The sequence below is a fragment of the Trichoderma virens genome (genome assembly GCF_000170995.1).
Source record: "Trichoderma virens Gv29-8 chromosome Unknown TRIVIscaffold_5, whole genome shotgun sequence".
NCBI classification, from domain to species: domain Eukaryota; kingdom Fungi; phylum Ascomycota; class Sordariomycetes; order Hypocreales; family Hypocreaceae; genus Trichoderma; species Trichoderma virens.
In genome coordinates this window covers 1,314,150-1,335,416 of record NW_014013744.1, presented here as the reverse complement: position 1 = coordinate 1,335,416, position 21,267 = coordinate 1,314,150, and the positions used below count along the sequence as shown (strand labels likewise).

The following is a 21,267-nucleotide window of genomic DNA, read 5'->3' as shown; positions in this document are numbered from 1 at the left end:
TTGAGACACCAACTCGACAAATTACCGTCAGCCAGCATGCTTGGGGCCCTGCAGTTATAAGTAAGGGAGCTTACTCTCATCGAATGAGGATCTCTTTGTTGTTTCTTTGTTGTTCTCTTTTTTTTTTTTTTTTGCCCCTTTTTCTTTATGGATAGTCGTCATAACCAATACTTTCGACAGAGAGGATAATACGAGTATGCAGAGTAAACCCACAGAGGGGCATCCCAATGGAGCGACACGCAACGACGCGGCCTGGATGATCAACGTCAGATAAAAGACATATAAACCACATGGGATCTCACAACTTCTGCTCTCTCTTATTTTAGTGCCAGGTACGAACTAGTACTCACTGTTACTCACTGTTACTCATAATACCTGGGAACGCATATGAGCCAAGGGGTGGTTGCAAGCTTGATGCAGCCCAGATATACCGAGTCCGAACCAACACTCCGCAAATCCCCTCACTCTCTTCGGGATTTCAAATCGCCGACAAGAGATGCTCCCAGAACCGGGGACGTGGTAGCTCGTGGTAGCAAAACACACGCATTCCAGATAAAAAGGGGCTCAGGATGCTTGCCGCCAGATTCATCATAACAGACGCCATTCTTCGACTCAATTGGACCGTCCCTGGAGATGTACCAGCAAGGCGTCAATGTGGCTGCTGCCGTGCAACCACTGTATACATGTAGAAACCCCGTAGATCACCTTTAACCCCGCATCAATCGGCGTGAGAAAGAGGGGAAGCTGACAAGAGCTCATATTTATCCGCCTCGGCAGATCATAATCACTCAGGAACAAGACATACGAGGCACAAGTTTTCGGTTGGAGAAAGTAGATCGTGTGAAAAGTAGAATTTCAAGTTATACATTAAGAGTGCAAAACACTCCTTTCCGTGAAAGTAAATTGAGTACATAAGCGATGCATCCAGCAATCGCGTCATCATATCCCGACCAACAACATCTAGTTGCAATATCCCGGGCGCCGACTCGCACAGAACCGGGCGAAGCCAAACAAAAAACAATTGAAGGAACTATTGAACAGACATTAAGGATGGGTGGATGGGAATTTACTCGTCAGTCTCCTTGCTCTTCTTCTTCTTCTTGCCACCGCCGCCGCCGCTTGACGAGCCTGTCGCCGGCTGGCTCTGGAGATGTACTTCAAAGTAGCTCTCACCCGCATCCCATGCGAAGCCCTTGAGGTATGGGTTGTCAAGTTCATCATCAGCCTGCGAGTAATATTAGTCAAAAAGTCCTTTGTGAAGGAGGGTTAGCTGCATAATCAACACTTACTCGGTTCTTGTTTGCCTTGTGGATGGCCGACAGTGCGTCACCTATTGTCAGGCCCTTCATGTTACGAGCCACGACCTCTTTGCCATGGGGGAACTTTAATGTTATGCTCTTGATGGGAGGCTTTGTGAGGGGAAGCTGGAGCAGCTGGTCATTGTCGAGATCCTTGGGCCGCTGATTTATTTTCCTGTGTTAGGGAGAAGTGTTAGTCATGTGGAATGGTAGGTCGCAGTAGCAACATATTGACTGTCCAGGCAAATGAAAGACGTACCACGCTGTTTGCTGTGTCTCGATTGCCAGTTCTAGAGGAGCATGGCTTTCATCTGGTGTGCAGTGTCAGTACATACACCATCAGCCATGAAGGTTACGAAGCAGCAACTTACTGATTTCCGCAATGGTCATGACACCAGCCGCGCTAGAGCTTGTTCTCCTATGGCCCTTCTCTTTGGGCGGTGATGATGACAGGCCTTGAACGGCGGAATCAACCTTGGTGAGAGGTTCAGACATGGTGACGGTTGGTTGGTTGGATCAGAACGGATCCGAGAGCTGGATTGGCAGTGTGAGATGGAGATGCAGACAACTTCAAGCAAGCAACTATCAGGGGCATTTACCTGTTGGTGAAGCAAAGACAGTAGATGGAGAAGACTGTGATGGAATGTGATGAGAAGAGAAGAGAAGAGGAGAAGGTTGGAGAGAGGGGAAACAGTGGCTTGATAAACGCAGTGCAGACAGGCACGGTGGTACTCGCTTCGGCGACTGAGAAGGAGCATCCCGTTGCCTTTGCCTGCCCCCTTACGCAGCCCGGGCGGGGTAACGACTTCCCTCTCCCGGACTGGGAATGAGCATTGGATCGCGTGACAATGATACCACTGGCGATGGCTAGACCTGACGCCTGGTGGTACCCGATTAGGTTTAGCAGGCGCTGATGCACTAATATCCACCGAAATCCGGGGAAAGAATCTGGGGAAGCAGCCCCACTGCGCAAACGAGTACCGGTTGAAGAAAAAAAAGAGCCTGCGCCAGGGGAAGTGATTGAAAAGTGCCGTGGGCTGCTTTTCATCTGGTTGCACGGCGATTTTCCCCTGGTTTTCTCTCGGGGTTTGCTCAAGAGAAAGTGCCGTGGCATCGCGAATTGAACTCAATCAGCCATCCAATGTGACTAAATCGCCCCCCCTGCCCCTCACCGGCCGATCTCTCCGAGTGGAGCGGGTACTTGGCTCCACGGCGCCCACAGCACTCTACGCAAGGTATCCGGTACTTGACCCGACCATTGTGCCATTGTCTCGAAAAAGTGACGTACTCCCTCCATCCCGTATCACCCGTCCAATAACGTCTGGCGACTCGCCCGACTGAATCGCATCCGGACTGTGTTGCAGCGCCATTTTACTGCCTGTCTAGGTTTAGATGGCGGATGAGGTGATGATTGGCCGTGTCGAGGTCAGGGGACACTTTCGCACAGTACAGCATGTAGGGAACTTGGACGCAAGCATTTACTCCGCAGCGGCTGAAGGAGACACGCAGGACATTCATCCAAAATGGCCTGCCTCCCCCCGGAAACAGCGCCGTGCACCTCCCACTCTTTTCCACCTTGCATGGCCTGTGAACCGCGTCCAAATCATCCGCTCAGCATTCATCCCTCTTTCCACTCTTTCCAAGGAGAGACAGTGGTTCTATTGCGGGACCTTCGGCCTGCACACCGAGCCCCGCTGTGGGCCTTATAGCACGATGCATCGCGTGTTTGCCGTCGAACGTCCGCACCAACAGCCCACACTATGCGATCCCGCCCGAGAATCAATTGATCACAGGATGCCATCCCGAGGACAATTCACCCCCTCATTGACCAGAAACGAGAGATGATATAACTCGCCCATCACGGCATCCCTTGCGTCTGACATTGGTGATTTTGACTTGAACGGAAAATGAGAACCCACCTCAAACGACCCCATTGCCCGAATCAATCCGATGCTCGCAAATCCCATGCAAAGCGCCCAGCTTCATAAACCGAACGCATAAATCATCCACATAGCATCATTCCATTAGATAGACGAAACCGTCGAAACGGAAACCCTGAATGCTTTTTGCTTTTTTGCTTTTTGCTTTTACTGTTTCCCCGGCGCGCATGCTTCCCTGATATATGTACTCATACTAATATTCCAAGTTGACCAAACTCCCGAGCCGTTCAACGTTGCCGCCATGACCACCCCTTCCCTAATTTCGAAACCAACTCGTGACAATCAATGAAGATGCCGTCCCTAAACTCTCCGACGAAGCTCGTCCCGATTCCTATATGCCGCCCGACTGAGGGTCATTGAGTGCCAGTTACCCTGTAACCCAGTGATTCGTTGCCACCGGTGGAGGTCGCCGATGTCCTAGACGGTCCACAGCAGTCCTACGACATGGGCCAAAACTTGCTCATATGACTGTTTCGAGGATGCAGGAAATGCGATTATGGCCCCTTGCACGATTTACCTCACCTGCCATCAGCAATTCTGAGTGAAAGTTTGACCAACGAGACATGACTACCATTTGCCCCAATGACACGAGTTGAATGCAGCTGGATAAACCGCCAATGTGACTTCCGATGAATGCCTGGACGAATTTGACGGAAAATACATTCTGGTAAATGTCGAATTTAACAATCCGAGAAACAGGAGCGACACTTTTCGTTACGGCCTCAAGCATTACCGATGCGTCACCTACCGGACTTTTGTCGAATTAATACGGATAGGCCTTTGAAGGAAGAATGACACAGTAGACGAAGTGATGGATCGATTGACACTTCCCTTTCTCTTCTTTTCTTCTTTTTCCCTTACTCTATCGAATTTGTATGATGCCCTCAAGAGCTGGTGCTTATAGTCTTACGCATTACAATGCCGCTGACCATATTTATCATGGCCTGTAGATGACACCCACGAATCGCGAGACTCGTTCCGGATTCCCCATCGAATTTACGGAAATTTGGGAAAGTTCCAAACTCGCAATGAACAAGGTCGAAATGCACTCCTCATCGCGATCAATGCCATCACCATTGCCCTCGAAGCATGAATTGCCGCCTCCTCCTCATGAAACCCCGCTTCCGCACACATGCACATCTACACATGTGACCTTCTCCAACTACCCTGATCCTCGAAACAGTTCGTGTTCCACGCATCGAAACGATTTTAATATTTACATTTTCAAAGATTTCTTCTTTTTTCTTTCTTTTTCTTTCTTTTTTTTTCTCTCCTTCTTTTTTTCCCCCTTCTTTTTCTCCTTCTTTTGGCTGTTTCAATGATTACCCCCTTTTCCTTTCTCCCCTGTAGGAAATTGACCACAGTTGAGACATGTTCTCTCTGTGTTGGGTATTGACTAGGTACACCAGTCGCTTTAGTGAAACGAAGCAACCATAGTACATATACATCCGTGTAGCTGCTTGAAGCACCAATCGCCACAAGATTTCGACATGATGAACCTGGCCACGGATTAAAATCTCGAAAAGGTACTTCGAAGTTCTACTGTGCGAATAGAGGGTTTGTCTAAGCTTGGTGACACTCAGTCACTCGTCGTGACGAACGAAAGAGAGATGGAATGGAAAGAGGAAGGCACGCATCCATTATTGTTACGAGTATATGATGCGGTAAGCCACCTTTTGCCTGTTTTATGTGATGTCTTGTATAATTTCCATCATCTAATATCGGTTGTAGAACAAGGAGAGTGAATATTCCGAGCAGTGTAGGTTAGGCGGCCTCAGAACCAGAGATGCCTGCACAACATCTAATGGTTCTTACAGACTGGGTGGATGGAAAGTCGACAATGGTCAAATGGAAACTGGGAGGAACGGCAGGCTGTACGAATAATGGTTGAATGTTGGATCAGGGCGGGGATTATGCAAATGGACATATGAAATGCAGGGAACAGCAGGGTGAATTCAACACCAATTGCGGGGTGAAACGACCATTGAGCACATTTCTCAAGCGCCAGACACCATCTCTTCGTTATATGGAAAGGAAAATGGCTCTGAAAAAGAAAACATGTTGCAACGTCTGCAATGTCTGCAATGAATTGTATAAAATTGCTTCATTCGCGCTGCCTCTAGACAATGAGTCGCACAGATGTGCTTCCTTTGTGTCGCACCTAAACAATTGATCACACGAATATGCTTCACTTATGCTCCTAGACACTGAAATGCATCTATTCGCTTCACTTAGATCGCTTACCTTATGATGAATTGTACAAGGTTCGATGTTTCACTCATTTCTCCGAGATGGATGCCGCCGCCAAGGTTGCATTGCCAAGTGAAAAGAGCACGCAACAGTACGCAACTCTATCTGATACGCGGCGGCAACGCCTCGAAACATTGCCGATTCGGTTGGCTAAAATGCAAGACTACAAATTGCAAAAGTTCCATTTTTAATTAAATAAGTTTTATGCATCGTGCTGCGATCATGTTTCGTCGGATAAGGAGCGAGTTCTGGTGTACCAATCGAAGGGACAGTTAGAGATGGGGATTAGCATTGGAGATACAGTCAATCCGTGTTATTGGCTGCTAATCTCATGCAATGCGCACCTCGATGCATGCGGCGTAGCAAATACGACGCAACGAAACATCTAGATTTCTGGCGACCTCTTGGGAAGCGCCATGTCACTTCACAGTATGTACGTATTGCCTGACGCAATTCCTCAATACCACATCGCCTATGCCTTGATGCATGCACTCACAACAGTTGCGACTTCAAGGGCGTCAACCTCCCCGACCTAGTCATTTATATAAGTGCGCGCTGAATTACCTCTACTTTCACCCGTCTTCTTCAGCAAAATATGCTCATCTGCCAGTTCAGCAGCCAGTTTTACTCATCAGCATCATAAAGTGAGAGGCAGAAATGTGTCGTGGGAGGGGTCATCGGAATATATGGCTTCCAACAAGGCTTCGGCAGACGCTTCTATCCTTGACTTTATACTATGCTGATGAGTAAATTGGCTGCTGAACAGAATTCATAAGTAATTCTACGATGTAATTCTTAAATGGCTGGTACCATTGGTATGTTTTGTTATCATATGCAATTTGCAGTGAAGCATGAAGCTAGTGCATTTTTACAGGAAATTTGCTTCTCGAAACATGAAAGAAAAGAATGGCTAAAAAAGCACCAAGGCATCACGACTGTCTCAAACACCAACCATTTAGCAAATCGCATGTCCTCCTAAACGTGAATGATGGCATAATAAACGCCGTTATGAATGTAGACATGTTCAATCCTCGCTCCACTAAGCAAAGTGACAGGGCCCGTCACAACCAAGGATATGCAATGAAGGGAGCAGAAATGCAACTGGATTGAAATGGGTGCAGCTTAACAAATACATTGGCTTGGTCTCTTAAAAACACGGAATTGATGGATCAATTGAAGATTCCGGGCAAGGCTCACATGTACCGTGGTTATTCTTTGAAACTCAGGATGTAATCTTCAATTCAAACAACCTCGAATCAATATTACAAAGCTCCAACACCTGTCAACGGGTATTATCCACTGTAAGCATCAAGCTCCCAGGCGCAACCGAATCCAGCCTAAAACCGGGGCTGCTCTCGGCTTTCAGCAAGTAAATACGGGGTCCTCAAGCGGCGGAACCGTTCCGGACAAGGAGCTCATAGTGGGGTCTGAGAGAAGAGGGGGGCGGGGTAAGGCCGCCATTGAACGGAACATAAGGATCAATAAAAGTCCGTGCTAGATACAGCCGATTTCCTCTAGCAACTGTCCGCATTATTTTGTCACTATCTTCTCCAAGATCCGACAGAAACCGTCGGATTCGGGGGCGGAATCGGAAACAGCCCCAAACTTACAGCTTGCGGACGCAAAGACAATTCGGTTCGCGTCATCAGATGCAAATTAAGTTGCTTCTATGGCGGAAAGGCGGTGCCCTGCGTTGCTCAAGTGGTGTTTCTTTTTTTTTTTTCTGGCCGTGTGTCGCGTTATATATATGAAGCTTCACTTCTTCACACCACCAGTCCTGCTCCTTGTACTTACTTTTAGAGCTACTCAAATTGACGAATTGATTGAATCCAACAGCTTCGCTTTACATCGCTTCACAAACTGTAGATAGTGAAAGGTCGTCAACATGCCCGTCACAGAGTTTGCTACGAAGGAGCTCTACAAATACCAAAATGGCTTCAACAACCACCTAGAGTGAGTGATCTCTACCGTGTTTGAGCACCCTGAGCTACTGCAACTCACATCAACATCGCACAATCAACTTACACCTCCATATATCTATCCATTGCATCTCTAATACTAACCTCACCACACTACAGATCCGAAGCCATCCAAGGCGCCCTCCCCATCGGCCACAACTCCCCTCAAAAGCCACCCTACGGCCTCTACGCCGAGAAGCTCTCAGGAACCGCCTTCACAGCCCCTCGCCACGAGAACAAGCAGACCTGGCTGTACCGCATCCTCCCTTCGTGCGCTCACCCGCCCTACCAGCCGTCTCCCGAGTCCCGCGCCGCCCAGGAAGGCGCCGACACCTCCAAGCTGCGCTTCATCCCCAACCAGCTGCGCTGGGATCCCTTCGACCACAATGAGGCGCGCGACCTTGACTTTGTCTCCGGCATGAGGCTCGTCGCTGGCGCCGGCGACCCGACGATGAAGCAGGGCATCGGCATGCTGGTCTACGCCGCCGGCAAGAGCATGGACGAGAAGTCGGCCTTTTACTCGGCAGACGGCGACCTCCTGATCGTGCCGCAGGAGGGCGATCTCAACATCCGCACTGAGTTCGGCTGGCTGCTGGTGCGGCCCATGGAGATCTGCGTCATCCCACGCGGCGTCAAGTACCAGGTCCAGCTGTCTGGCCCGGCCAGGGGCTACGCGCTCGAGCTGTATCAGGGCCACTTCAACCTGCCCGAGCTGGGCCCCATTGGATCCAACGGTCTCGCCAACGCCCGCGACTTCCAGGCGCCTGTGGCCCATTTCAGCGAGGACTACGGCGCCACGGCCTCCGAGGGCAGCAACTCGTTTGACATCACAGTCAAGCTCAACAACACGCTCTTCCACACGCGACAGGCTCACACTCCCTTCGACGTCGTTGGCTGGCAGGGCAACTACTACCCCTACAAGTACGACCTGGGCCGCTTCAACACCATCGGTACCATCTCATACGACCACCCGGACCCCTCCATCTTCACCGTGCTGTCAGCCCCGTCCGGCGTGCCCGGCACCGCCGTCGCCGACTTCGTCATCTTCCCGCCGCGCTGGCTGGTCGGCGAGGACACCTTCCGCCCGCCCTGGTACCACCGCAACACCATGAGTGAGTTCATGGGCCTCATCTGCGGCGGCTACGACGCCAAGAAGGGCGGTGCCGGCGGCTTCGTGCCTGGCGGCGCCAGTCTGCACAACGTCATGAGCGGCCACGGCCCAGACGCCGACAGCCACGAGGGCGCCCGGAACGCCTCGCTCGCCCCCGTCAAGGTCGGTGCTGGCAGCTGCGCCTTCATGTTCGAGAGCTGCCTCATGGTTGGCGTCACTGAGTGGGGGCTGCGCACCTGCAAGAAGGTCCAGGAGGGTTACAGCGAGGAGAGCTGGGGAGGAGTCAAGACGCACTGGGCGAAGCCGGCCGGCAAGGAGGTGAGAAGCCACCTTGCTGAGTAAAGAAAAATGAAAAATGAAAAAAAAAAAAAAAAATGAGGGAGAGAAGATGTCTAGAGAGACTTGTAAACCACTTTATCATGTATTTTCCTTAGTGTTTTCACATGTGGGATTGATGGACAGCCCACTCGCGATTTTGTATTGTAGGATATTAGCGATCATCAGAATGAAATACCAACTTCACGTTGCATATACATACACTCGACACGCCAGATAAAACTTATACATTGATAAACGCCCCGTCTACATGCATCTACATGAGACCTCTGGTATACAATACCGCCGAACCTCCCTAATTATCACATATCGATTCAAACCCATCCTCCAACGCCAAACACATTGCCACCGCCCGCCCTCAAATCGTACACATCGACACCTCTTCAGAAAAAAACAATCCCTACTCTTCTTTATCCTTGTCTTCATCCTCCTCCTCCCCATCCTCCTCCAAAGCCCAGTCCTTCCACCCTTCGCCTCGCAGCCAGCTCACGCCCTTACGCCACTGGCCCTCCCGAATGGCCTTTGCATCTCGCTCGTACACCACGCCCGTCACCATCAGCGCAAGAACAAACACCCACAAGTCTCCACCCTTCATGGCCTTCCACCAGCGTCGCTTCACGCCCACCTTCCACAGGCTGTCAACGCTGGCACGGGCAGAGTACAGGAACACGCTGCGTCCATGGCGACGCTCCACCCACGCCCACATGCCCGCGAAGAAGCCTCCAAGGAAGATACGCTGCGTCGCAAGAACATGGCGAGGGAGATACTGCTGGAAGAAGCAAAGAGACGCCCACGCCGTCGAGATGGATCCCGTAGCAAAGGTGGAGAGGCGTAGAGCCTGCGATATGATGCGCTGGATGGTGGCGAATGGAAAGTTGTACAGGTTGCGGAACTTGGGGATAATGGTCATGGCGGAGTAAAAGATGAGGAAGAAACGCGTCATGGAAGGGAAGGAGTTGAGCCAGAAGGTAAGATAGGTCCGCAGACAAGAAGGGTCTGTCGGGTGAAGAGTCGCGCAGGAGAGAGACGTAATGAGTGGGTGAGCCTGTGAGCTCAGTGGTGAGACGCCAGCAAGCGTGGGTGGGAGAACTTCCTTGTTAGGGAACAAAATAGGAGAGATATTGGGTCTATAGAAGGATAAAATGTCAAGTTAGCCATGTCACGCATCTTCGCATAGAGGATTCAACTTACGGCCAATTGAGTCGGGCCATCTCTGCAATATTCGCCAGGACCTCAGACGCACCGGGCCATTTGAGAGTCTTGGGGTAGTTCTCTGGCCGCGGTGGCAGGTATGTAGACGAGTTTTTGAAGATAAAATCTCCAAATGACTATCCGAAACGTCAGTAAGTGATCATTAGTTGAGATGCAGGAAAAGGGGTTAGAACATACAGAAGGGAAGCAATCAGGGTCAAAGACTGCTGCATGAAGCAGTTGGCCGAAAGCCAGAGGCTGCAGCATCCAACTGCCGAACCACCAGGGCCGCTCACGGTTCTTCCCATTCTTAATGCCCCATATCAGGCCGTCCTTCTCGCAGACGTTCCAGCCAAACTCCAGGGCCCGGAAGAGGGCGAAGATGGCGATGCTGACACGCATCTGTGCTGCCGGATAGACACCAAGGGCGAGACCCGCGAGCGAAGCACCAATGGCCGGCGCAAACGGCGATGTCAGAGTTGCCGTCGTTCGTGGATTGCGCAGCCGGAAAGGCTCTGCCTGAGGGTCCAGGAGATGGACCCGGAGCCGGGTGAGGAAGCGGAAGAGCACCCGGTAAAGAAACAAGATACTGGACAACGAGAGGGAGAGCCTCAGGGCGGGAGACTTGTAAAAGGGCTTCTTCTGCCCACCTGAACTTGGCCTGATTTGTTTCAAAAATCCGTCAGCATCGCAGCAACCACGGTCTAGTCCATTCACCAAAACGAGTTGACTTACTCTTTGCTCCCAAGCCTCTTCATGACCGCGTCCCACACCTTCATGCCGATCCACGTCGCCGTGAAGACGCGCAGCGAGTGCCGCACCGCCTTTGCGTTGTAGTCATCGCCCCCCTTCCTCGGCTGCAGTGCCTTGTCCACACTGCTGGGACTGGGCGTCGCGCGACGCAACGCCCGCGATTTGGAGAGAATGTACTTGTGCAGAGCCGCGTATTCGCGCGGCGAGATGGTATATCGCAAGGCATTGCGCAGGATCGGATCTGGTCCGGAAGAGCCGGCCCCGGTGCCTTGCACGACGGCCTTGCCGCTCGGAGACGGGGGTAACGGTGCTGGCGATGCCATGGTGACGGTGTCGTCGGAGTCGCAGCTGTTGTGATCTCGTACGCCGCCGCTGAGGAGCCGTGAGGAGTCGCCAGCTTCGCGAGGACCAGCTACAGTGGTATTAAGTAGTTAATGTCAACTCCTGGCCCTCCAAACACGACTGCACGACACGGGCCAGCCTGAGCCGCAAAATATGCCCGTTATCACCCAACCCCCAGACGACGAAGGAGAGGCAACGAGTCGAGTGGTGTGACGGTGACTCGAGAAACGCGATGCGGCAATGACACGTAGCTTGATGCTCCCTGCGTCTTCGCTCTTGCGACGTGTCCCCAGGAAAGGCTCGAGTCGAACAGCCCAGGATGAGGCTATCGCCACGCCAGGCTCGGGTCGATCTGTGAAGCCCGCAGCGAAGTTGCAAGAGCCAAAGCTGCTCCCTGTCTGCAGTGGCCAGTGCGGGAACCAACGATTGGAAAGGCTCAAGTGAGCCTCGGCAGCGCGGCACATGTGAGCGGGCAGCAATTATGGAGCGTGAATACCGCTATAATACAGGGGGTAGGAGTGGAGCCAACCCCAGGGCTTCCCCATTGTCCACCGATGACTTCATCTTCCACTGCACTGACTCGGTTTGGCTTCAATTGCATGCGGTTGCAGTTACAGTACATACACGTACGCATAATAATCACCTACCATGGAGCAGATGTCTGAGGGCTGTGAGTTTTCCACACGCAGGCATTACCGAAGAGACGAAGAGATATTATGTACCATCTACCGAGGTACCTGATACGAATGTGCAATTTCCTGCTAGGTACTTTCCTTTTAGCCTCCACTTAGGTAGACATCACTAGACATCTACGAGTACTACATTCCATCAAAATGCCAGCTACCTAGAGAGAGCATAGGTAACAACAGCTCCTCAACAACGTGGGATTGGTGCTGGATAGCCACCTCATGTTCCTCATACCTACTTATATACAAAAAGATAAGCTAGTAGCTACGTGTTTGCTCCTTGGATGCGATACGTGGCAGAGTAAGTTCTAACCTTGCAACTCGGCGTTACGCAAGTCAGCACTTTGCATAATGTCTGCGTCAGGGGCATCATGCACGCAAGACGAGGGCGGTGTTTCTATAGCTTCACTCCATTCTGAACTGCAAAAGAGTATCAAGACAACCATGGAACATACCAGACATCTTGGCCGACACATTATAAGATACTACCTACTACTGCCTACCTAGTGTAAAGCATCATCCCATTCACAAACAAGAGGCCGCAAGTCGAAAATTCCTCCACCAGCCTAGGATATTATAAACTACCTGCAAACGCAATGACGAAGTGTGCCTAACCACCACCACCTCGTCTTTTCGATTCCATCCCGCCGGCTAATTTGTTCACAAAATAACATAGCCAGCTTACCGACCCTTTCCTGAATCCCCAACCGCCGCAATATGCAGTTCCACATTATCTGGCCGCTACCTTAGTAGCTGCTTTCGAAATCATCAAAGCGTTCATCATATATGCCTCCAATCAGGGGGCAATTTTCTTTTTAATACCAATGTTCCGTTCCGCCAGTTCCTTTCCGTTTTCTACACCCCGCTTAATATTCCTCCTTCATGCCCAAGGGTACTTACGCGAGACGCTTCAAAGGAGGCAGCTGGAGTGAGCCATCTCCTTCAGGGGGCAGTCTTGCAATCGACATCCATCTCCAAACTCCGTCAAAGTGAGACCGTCTGTTAGGAGTGCTCCGCGCATGCCTGTACGTCCGGTGTTTCCAGTGGGAATAGCACGACCACAAAAGATATGCTCGCGCGATTGCATTTTATGTATGATTTGGCGTCGTCATCCCATAATCCTCCCTTCCAATCCAACCCAAAAGCAGCCTCTCCGCAGAAACAAAATCAATCCGCCGGCAATTTTCGTGTTGCAAAAAGACACCAATGCACGCCAATTTTCAAAAAGAAGAAGAAAAGGAGCCCGAGGCTCTTTTGCAAGGCAATATGCCCAACCGAATAACTTTTTGAGAGAACTGTAATGCAAATGCTCAGTGTAGGGCTCGTCAACTCATTGCGAGAGGAGTCGTTAATCATCAAACTTCACAGAATAGCCATCATGGATACTCGGCGACGTTGGACATGGAACCGTTCTGGGCTTCCATCAATGGAACCCATTTGCGTGCCAAGGTAGGGCCATCCGGGTTGCCATAGGGTAGCATCTCTTCCTGCCATCCCAGGGCGGTCCACCAGCCCAAATCCCTCGGCTCGGGGCTGCAGAGGCCCGCTCGGATCGCCTCTGCATCGGGAACTCGGCCGGACAAAACGGCGTCCAAGACCCTACGGCGGCGTGCTTCACGTTCCTCAACGGCAATCTTAATGATGCGATAGCGAGATTCCGCATTCGCCCAGCCGTTGACGTTGCCTGATCCGGAAGACTCCAGTATCATCTTGAGCTGGGTAAACGGGATCTCAACAAGGATGCGGGACAGAATCGAAAACGATGCCGGCTGAGCAGCGCGGGTGGCTTTGGGTGTGTGTGCGTCGGCCAAGCTCTTAGCTTCCGAGAAGGATAAATCGCCGAACTGGATGCCATTAAGCTTCTGAGGGCGGCGTCCCTTACCCAATTGCACAATCGATCCCTCAGCAGATGCTGGGAGCATCTCGTTGTCAAGAGCGTCTTTGGACAAAGGTGGGGGGTTGATAGGCAGCCTGCCATATGGAACAAATTCCATGGCTTCGGTATCGAAGTTGAAGTGCGAGGGGAAATTGTGAACCAGGAAGGTGACAACGGCATTGAGGAGGATTTGTGATCCGTCGCCATACTGGTAGATTTCGTGAGAGCCCTTGTCCCGATATCCATCCAGCGCAAATTCCAACACTCGCTCCAAAGTCTCCCAGGTCAAGAGATGGGTAGCCACCTCACAACCGCGTCGGACAATCGGGGTCCAATCAAAGAGGTGGCCAGCAGCAGCATACGAGATTGCAAAGTCAATCTGTTCATTCACCGATCCGGCGGCCGTCACATCACCTGATTCCATGCCAACGCGACGAGGAGGAGCATGAAGCAATGGCAATCCATAGAGGCGCTGAACTGCCATGTAGAATGAATCCGAGCGGATCCACTTGCTGCCCGTCTCAAGAAGAAGGATTTGCAGGGATCTATCGCTAGGGGACGCCTGGAAAGTCTGCTTCTGTAGGAGATTGAAAAGCTGGGCGCTGCGAGCGAAGATCAGTCGGTGGCCAGGGATCCGCACAGGTGCTGCCCTGTCATCAGTGTACCGAAGTTCCAGAGTGCAATCCGCCATCTCAGGAGACGCGAATTGCTGCTGCAAGTATCCAATGAATCCATCAGCATTGTCACCCTGGGCCATGGGGGGAGGCAGGCCTGGGTTGGGCATCATGCGGGGGTAGTCTGGCAACCCATACATTCCCCCTCGGTGGCTTTGGCCTTGAGCCTCGTCGCCAGGCCCAACACCATTATGCATAGCTCCAGGACGATACTGGTTATACATGGCCGTCTCTTCTGGGTGAGCCGAAGATTGGGAGTCGTGAAAACTATGTGGTGTCGATGGTCCCAGGGTATTACCATACGGATGGTATGAGTCCATTGGTGCATAAGCCATTGGTCGGCCATAGCCGTCGAAGTTAGCAACAGCCATCATGTCTGCCCCGTATGGCACCATGGGTGGGAACCCATTTCCATTGTGAGGCATCATGGGGTGTGGCCGTCCATCCGGCATTGGCATCCCCGGCGGTGGTGCAATGCCTCCGGAGTGCGGAGGCGCCGGCGAGGAGCTTTGGGAATCATGGAAGGCTCCAAAGTGAATGCTGCCGTTGCTTGCATGGGCTTGATGCATGGGAGGTGGGCCATTCGGCAGAGGAGGCCTGGGCCCATGAGATAGGTCCCCGTTCGCCACGATGCCCATCGGACGATGAGCTGGTTGGAAGGGCGGCGGCATCTGGTATCGAGTTGGGGATACGGGCGGAGGAGGCTGAGAGGAGACAAGCTTGACTGGGGGGTATTGAGCTGTGGATGAACACCGTCATTAGCTTCAAAGCTCGGTATACTGACACGCAAGAGGGGAGCTTACCTGGTCGCTGCCTAGGCTCATCCTGGACAGCACCTATCCCAAGATTGTGGAACTTGGCCTGCATCTCAGAAGAGGCTTCATGTGCGATCGGGGCAGAAGCTTCTACATTTGTCGGCTGCACAGCGTAATTTGTCGAGGTCTTATCCTTGCCAGTAGCTCGGCCGACAGGTGCAACGGGCTTGCTGCTGGCAATCACGACTTCTTTGGCTGTATCAGAAGCTATCACGGTAAGAATCGAGGTCAGCAATCTTGATTTATCCAGCAGGCACAAAGGACAAGACAGAGTACAAAGGTGCTGGCTCTTTGTCCTCCTTTGTCCTCCAACAATGAAGAATCATGCATATGACTTACTACCGATGCTCTTAACGGCAGACTTCAATTCTGGGCTGCCAGCCGAAAGGGACTCGCTGGCATGGGGCGTGTCTGCAATCAGAGTGGGTGAAGACTGGTTCATTTCGTGGGGCCGCACTTCGAGAGAGCCGTTTCGAGGACTGTCGTCCGACTTGACGTTGCTGATCACGGGAGCTGCTGCTGCTGCGGCCGCAGCCTGGCGTTTGACGTACGGCAGAGGAATCGCGGGGATGACGGGCTTGGGCATCTGCTTGCTGCTGACAACAACAGGCCTGCGAGACCTGACGGATCCGTTGGGCGGCGCCATGGTGGCCGATCGATGTGCCCAAATCTGATGATGGATCGAACTCGTAGGGCGAGTGGGTGGGCTGAGAGCCTTGCTCAAAATCCGTAGGTCGGCGAGGGGCAGGGGAGGCCGTGGATTTCCGATCGCCCACGCGCCAGACCTGGACGACAAATCTGGAGATCTCGGCAAAGAGGCATCAGTCCCGTCCTGGTCAATGCCAGAATCGTCGCCTTGGGCGAGAGGCTGAGGCAGGGCTGGCGTCAGTGGAGAGTGAGATGCCAGGAGGAAACAAGTCAAGCAGCTGAAAGAGGAGTTCGTTTGCTTTGGCAGTGATGACACTAAATCGGGCCTGCGTCTAAGCAATTTTTTCCCCCCGCAGAGGCTGCACCTCATACTATGTACCTGTGCGCCAGCTCTCCAGCTCCAGCGACTACTAATACTGAGACACTCACTACTAAGAATTTGCTCCCTGCCTATGGCTTTGCGCTGGCGGCTGAATTTCGGGACTGGCCTGCAGCGGGTAGCTCAAGCATCTTGCCACTTTGTATGAGGTCAGGTCACATATTGATGTGTTGGCTGGATGCAAGGGGTGAAGGAGCTGATTTCTCTTCCCAGCTATGAGGGATGGAAGCATATATCCATGGATGCCCATTGATTTAAGACATTTGCCCTGCAGTGAACTATTGATTCAATACCCAGTGCTAAAGTAGGTCCTGCAGTAGGGACTACTACTAGTCGAGTACAGACTAAGGTAAGCAAGTCCTGTTCGCGCCGTCTACTAGTTTCCCGTACGGAGTCGATGATATGCATCATTGATCCATGATTGGCATCGTCCCCCAGCTGCTGATAGGCGATGTCGTGCCTTGGTAGGAAAAGGGGTAGATGGTCATTGCATACATAGTATGTTTAGCTTGGTAGTAGGATGTAGAACTTGCATGGGCCTGTAGCCACCGGATAAACCCCCGTCAAGCATTGGTCAAGGCACAAGGTAAGGTACTAGGTAGGTAGACGCATAGAGATAGCAGTAGCATAAAGCAAGAGGAGAAGCTTCATTATTCGCAATCTGAAGTACCAAAACACAATTATAAATTGTACCCATTTACAACCCAAAACGCCGCTCTTGAAATGTCCGCCTCCAGGCTGCTGTTGGCTGTTTCGTGTATACCCTGTATTGTCTGCATATAACCACGCTCAAATATATCACGCCAGAGTCTCGTTGCCGCTTACCAGCCTTGCAATCAGTACGTAAATGAATATCGCCGCACCCGCAACGAGCAGCTTGTTGCGGTAAAGCCAGCCTCGTCCAGCATCCCGCTGCTGTACAACCGCATCCACCACAGCTTGGGCCTGGTTACTACTTGAAGCAGCAATGCCGAGCTGAGGTCCGCAGGAAGAGCCATTGTCACCGTCTGCTCGGTTGCCTGTGGCCGCATCTACCTTGTATTTCCGCATCCACTCCCAATTCTCAAGATCCACCTCTGGCCACTCTGATCGAAATTTGGCGCCTCCGTCGCCAGCCTTGACGTTGCCCTTGGTAGCAATGTTTCCTCTGGCTTGCGATCCACCGCCAGTCGAGTTCCACCACCGCGATCGTGAAGCAAGAAACTTACGCTCGGCGCTAGAAGCAGAAACGGAACCGGTGGTCATCTCATCGCTCGTCATAAACGACAAAAGGCCGATCAGGATGGTAGACACTTCCCATGCTGGATTAAAGGATTTTGGATGAAAGTCGGATATAGAAAGACAAAGTCTAGTCGATGGTTGGAATCGCCCCGATGGGGTGTGCATGCGGATCGCAGGCGGTGCAAACGGATAGTTCGGAGGGAAGATGAGCGTTCCCCAGTATTGACCTCCGTGATAAGGTGTATCTTCGGGGCCAGTAATAATGTAGTGCCATCTACGCTTTGATGTCAGAATCGGACTTGGATCAGCTAGGGTCGGGGGCGACATACTCGAGGATGTTGGATTCCGAAGGATGGGCGGTGATGTACGGAGGAGGATTCTCGGAAATGGACTTGAACTCTCGCGTTAACTAGCCACGGCTGTTAGCATACGCAGTTCTAAAGATGACCCTTGATGCAAACAGGAATACACACCCGCTTGTGCGCCGCTTTACTAGCCATGATCTCGATGCTGGGGGGAGGGATAAAGATTGACTAGTTGATCTAAGGAGAGTGGTTGATCGATCGCGTGCGCGAGTCTCTATTAAAGTAATCCGTCCGCAATTATTAAAGAAAGTCTGAAAATAAAAGTGGTTTAAGAAATTCAGTATGGAAGATAGCGACGCCGGAGACGGAGGCCTGATAGTGGTAGGGATTAGATTAAATGTTGAACGAAGACACGGGCAATTAAGGAAGACGATGATGAAACACAGATTAGGCCGGATGACTGCAGCCCAGTTGGCAATAACTCGGGGGGTTTTCTTGTCTTAGTACAGAGTACGAGTAGAGGCAAAGAGTGATGCGTGCGGCTCAGCCACGTGGCTGGTGCTTTCGATTGGAGGTTGCGCCACAAGTTCGAGGTTTATTTCGGACAAGGTTAGCCGGCTAGCTACTGCTACCAGGAGGGTCAAATCTTCCGACTACAATTGCATGTGTGCTGACTGACCTCGAGCGAGTCAGCAGATCTGAGGCGCTCAACAATGGCGCCGACCTCAGAATCCTCTGGGCGGCCGGTAAGCATTGGCTGGGACACGCTGCTGTTTCTTGAGCTGGTCGATAGCAGCTGCTGACCTCTAAAGCCCGCGAATCACTTTAATAAGCTACACGAGGATACCCAGGATGTGCTCCGCGATGCTAGAACGAGGCCTGAGTTTCAGAGTGCCGAGGACGAAGCCAAGGAGCAGAGGATAGCTCAATTGGTACTGCCGAATCTTTGTTTCAGAGGGATTTTCATTCTCGGCTGACCATGCATACTTCAAGATGGTGGATCAAATGTCAATGCCCATGACGGTCAACGAGGTTTCTGTCTCGGGCGCCAAGAACATTCGACGGGGCTTTCTTGATCCCATACTGAACCCTTTGCTGAGCGACAGCAATGACCCCCCCTATACCGTCGGCGATGTTATGTCACGACTGCAGGTGGCAACCGGGAAGCTCAGTAGACTGCGTAAGAAGGACGATTGGGATGTTGTCTTGAACAATTGCTAACGGGGAGGGCCAGAAATCTTGAGAGAGCCTCCGCAGGTCTACCTGTCCCAGTCGAGCCAGGTGGATGCATCGACGAGTCCTACTGACGTAGACATTTCAATTGGACTTCGCGAACTCTCTCGCTTCAAGCTTCAAACAGGCACTGATGTTGGAAATGGCGAGGGGTCGGCATATGGCTCTTTGCTGTGGCGCAACATGTTTGGCGGCGCTGAGATGCTCACTTTGAATGCAAAGGCAGGAACTCGCACACGTTCCGCATATAGCGCAAATCTAAGCGCACCCGTGCTAAGCAACCCGGACATGCACATTTCTTTAGAGGCCTTGTCTTCCGCCGTTGAGAAGCCGTGGGCATCCCACGAAGAGGTCGTAAAAGGGGGAACGGTCCGCTTCTCATGGCTCAACAGTCAACGCGACACACATTCTGTCGAATACTCGGGAGCATGGCGACAGATTACGGGCCTTGCGACTGATGCCAGCCCCACCGTTAGGCAAGACGCAGGCGATACCATCAAGAGTGCCATCAAGCACATATTCTACAGAGAGAGGCGAGATAACCCTCAGCTACCTCAACAGGGGTACATGGTTCGGACTGGACTAGAGCTGGCAGGTGTTGGTCCGTTGGGTGGTGACGTTGCCTTCTCCAAGAGCGACTTGGAGGTTAGCGGCGCCGTCCCAATTTCTCTGCCTGGAGTCAAGGGACGGACGGGAATATCCCTTGGTGCAGGATTCAGGACGGGCATACTCTACCCCCTGCCGCTCGGGTACAACTTTGGCGGTAAGGCGTTGCCTAGTCGTCTTAACGACCGTTTCCTGCTAGGAGGACCAACGGACATTCGCAGCTACAAGCTTGGTGGGCTGGGACCGCACGATGGCCGGGATGCTGCCGGTGGAGATGTGTTTGCTGCTGGCAGCGTCAACATGCTCTTTCCCTTACCCTACAAAGGACCGGATTCTGGCCTCCGGCTGCAGCTGTTTGCCAACGGAGGCCGCCTGATTGCGCTGAGGAACAAGCTCAGGTCCCGGGATACATCTCAGGGTCTAGATGGCGAAATGGTCCGGAGTGGCGTCTTTAGTGCTGTTGGAGATTTATTCGACGGCCCTCCGAGCTTCGCTGCTGGTGTCGGTCTGGTATACGCTCATCCAGTGGCGAGGTTTGAACTCAACTTTGGCTTGCCTGTGATTGTTAGAAAGGGGGAGCTGGTCACAAAAGGAGTGCAGCTAGGGGTGGGCATCAATTTTCTCTGAGATGCAGCATCTCGCGACAAAACCAATAGAACTGGACGCATGTAGTAGGGGGGACCAGCCGCTGATGGAGCGGCACATACATACATACATATATCCACTTATCCGTTTTCAGTACCCATTTAGTCACATATTGAACAGGTGTCGTGATGTCCATTGTCAAAGTTTGTTACCCTGATGTGATGAATCGAATAGCAATCCCTATGGCCTCCTGGGTAGCAGTACTACGGATTCACGCGTTCACAAGAGGATGCACAGACCGTTGTTTGCTCAGATATGAGTAGATCCCCGTCAGTGGTGAGAACAATAACGAAGTGACCAGTCAGATGTAGGGTAAAGGGATCGCCTGAATTCCCTGTTTACTAATAGGGTTTGTTTGTTGATAACGATTAGCACACCGTATGTTTATGGTCAGGCAGTATCAAATCATTATCAACACAAACACTACGTACTACTAGGTAGGTAGGGAGTCCTCCAGCTCAGAAAGGGGTTGCCAGCAATGGGTACCTATGTGTATAGACAAGGAGAGTAAGTCATTTGATAATGATATCAATTATTTTTTCGCTATTCGATTCGGATTTACGTCGCAGTGATCCTGCGTGGCCCTGAATTCAATGCCACTACCTACTACCTGGGTACTCGAATGATTGAAGCAACGCTGTTCAGGTACATCGACGCCATCGGGTACACGAGTAGAAACGCCAAGAAATGAATCACTCAATGCCATCTTAAATTCAGCCCGCGCGGCAACTCGATCAGTACCTGCACCTATCATAGCGTCATGTCCATCCCTTGTGGCGGAAACGTGGCTTGGACGAAACGTGTTTGGCGGAGTATCAAGCACAGTAGCATTTGAACAATGGAATTAAGATTGACAATGCGGAGCGGAATTGGCGCCTGCGGACATGGCCTGCCTCTTTTGTGAGCTGAGGACGTGGCTGTTTGTCTCAGTATGGGGGACGCGAAAAGGGGGCCTAGCGAGGCGAATTGATGGATGCGGTCTATTGAGTGCAGGTACTGT

General features: G+C 51.8%; 10 protein-coding genes across 10 annotated transcripts; 5 read left to right on the top strand and 5 right to left on the bottom strand.

The window, feature by feature from the left end:
• Nucleotides 1-824: 824 nt before the first annotated feature.
• TRIVIDRAFT_73947 (uncharacterized protein) lies at nucleotides 825-1,936 on the bottom strand (the record flags this gene model as incomplete). The annotated part of the gene is made up of 5 exons (XM_014102374.1): nucleotides 825-1,225; nucleotides 1,290-1,473; nucleotides 1,558-1,609; nucleotides 1,670-1,832; nucleotides 1,898-1,936. 4 exons carry the CDS (start codon nucleotides 1,791-1,793, stop codon nucleotides 1,067-1,069), a joined length of 519 nt encoding a protein of 172 aa, XP_013957849.1.
• A 954-nt stretch (nucleotides 1,937-2,890) lies between these two features.
• Nucleotides 2,891-5,428, top strand: TRIVIDRAFT_215849 (uncharacterized protein; the record flags this gene model as incomplete). The annotated part of the gene is made up of 4 exons (XM_014102372.1): nucleotides 2,891-4,111; nucleotides 4,189-4,902; nucleotides 4,970-5,001; nucleotides 5,056-5,428. The coding sequence occupies one exon, from the start codon at nucleotides 4,189-4,191 to the stop codon at nucleotides 4,558-4,560; it is 372 nt and encodes a 123-aa protein (XP_013957847.1).
• TRIVIDRAFT_190577 (uncharacterized protein) lies at nucleotides 4,849-5,122 on the top strand (the record flags this gene model as incomplete). The annotated part of the gene is made up of 2 exons (XM_014102373.1): nucleotides 4,849-4,902; nucleotides 4,970-5,122. 2 exons carry the CDS (start codon nucleotides 4,849-4,851, stop codon nucleotides 5,120-5,122), a joined length of 207 nt encoding a protein of 68 aa, XP_013957848.1.
• Nucleotides 5,429-6,105: 677 nt separating the features above from the next.
• TRIVIDRAFT_215847 (uncharacterized protein) lies at nucleotides 6,106-6,746 on the top strand (the record flags this gene model as incomplete). The annotated part of the gene is made up of 1 exon (XM_014102371.1): nucleotides 6,106-6,746. One exon carries the CDS (start codon nucleotides 6,395-6,397, stop codon nucleotides 6,596-6,598), a length of 204 nt encoding a protein of 67 aa, XP_013957846.1.
• Nucleotides 6,747-7,373: 627 nt separating this feature from the next.
• On the top strand, nucleotides 7,374-8,899 carry TRIVIDRAFT_63940 (uncharacterized protein; the record flags this gene model as incomplete). The annotated part of the gene is made up of 2 exons (XM_014102370.1): nucleotides 7,374-7,441; nucleotides 7,567-8,899. 2 exons carry the CDS (start codon nucleotides 7,374-7,376, stop codon nucleotides 8,897-8,899), a joined length of 1,401 nt encoding a protein of 466 aa, XP_013957845.1.
• Nucleotides 8,900-9,293: 394 nt separating this feature from the next.
• On the bottom strand, nucleotides 9,294-11,160 carry TRIVIDRAFT_55891 (uncharacterized protein; the record flags this gene model as incomplete). Its single annotated transcript, XM_014102369.1, has 4 exons — nucleotides 9,294-10,020; nucleotides 10,085-10,221; nucleotides 10,283-10,745; nucleotides 10,820-11,160. The coding sequence occupies 4 exons, from the start codon at nucleotides 11,158-11,160 to the stop codon at nucleotides 9,294-9,296; spliced, it is 1,668 nt and encodes a 555-aa protein (XP_013957844.1).
• A 1,471-nt stretch (nucleotides 11,161-12,631) lies between these two features.
• Nucleotides 12,632-13,307, bottom strand: TRIVIDRAFT_212592 (uncharacterized protein; the record flags this gene model as incomplete). The annotated part of the gene is made up of 1 exon (XM_014102368.1): nucleotides 12,632-13,307. One exon carries the CDS (start codon nucleotides 13,219-13,221, stop codon nucleotides 13,033-13,035), a length of 189 nt encoding a protein of 62 aa, XP_013957843.1.
• On the bottom strand, nucleotides 12,632-16,115 carry TRIVIDRAFT_208870 (uncharacterized protein; the record flags this gene model as incomplete). Its single annotated transcript, XM_014102367.1, has 3 exons — nucleotides 12,632-15,154; nucleotides 15,219-15,437; nucleotides 15,570-16,115. 3 exons carry the CDS (start codon nucleotides 15,874-15,876, stop codon nucleotides 13,242-13,244), a joined length of 2,439 nt encoding a protein of 812 aa, XP_013957842.1.
• A 760-nt stretch (nucleotides 16,116-16,875) lies between these two features.
• On the bottom strand, nucleotides 16,876-18,196 carry TRIVIDRAFT_73951 (uncharacterized protein; the record flags this gene model as incomplete). The annotated part of the gene is made up of 3 exons (XM_014102366.1): nucleotides 16,876-17,752; nucleotides 17,808-17,887; nucleotides 17,952-18,196. The coding sequence occupies 3 exons, from the start codon at nucleotides 17,976-17,978 to the stop codon at nucleotides 17,056-17,058; spliced, it is 804 nt and encodes a 267-aa protein (XP_013957841.1).
• Nucleotides 18,197-18,496: 300 nt separating this feature from the next.
• TRIVIDRAFT_230262 (uncharacterized protein) lies at nucleotides 18,497-20,359 on the top strand (the record flags this gene model as incomplete). Its single annotated transcript, XM_014102365.1, has 4 exons — nucleotides 18,497-18,529; nucleotides 18,596-18,715; nucleotides 18,777-18,963; nucleotides 19,018-20,359. 4 exons carry the CDS (start codon nucleotides 18,497-18,499, stop codon nucleotides 20,247-20,249), a joined length of 1,572 nt encoding a protein of 523 aa, XP_013957840.1.
• Between the last annotated feature and the right edge of the window lie 908 nt (nucleotides 20,360-21,267).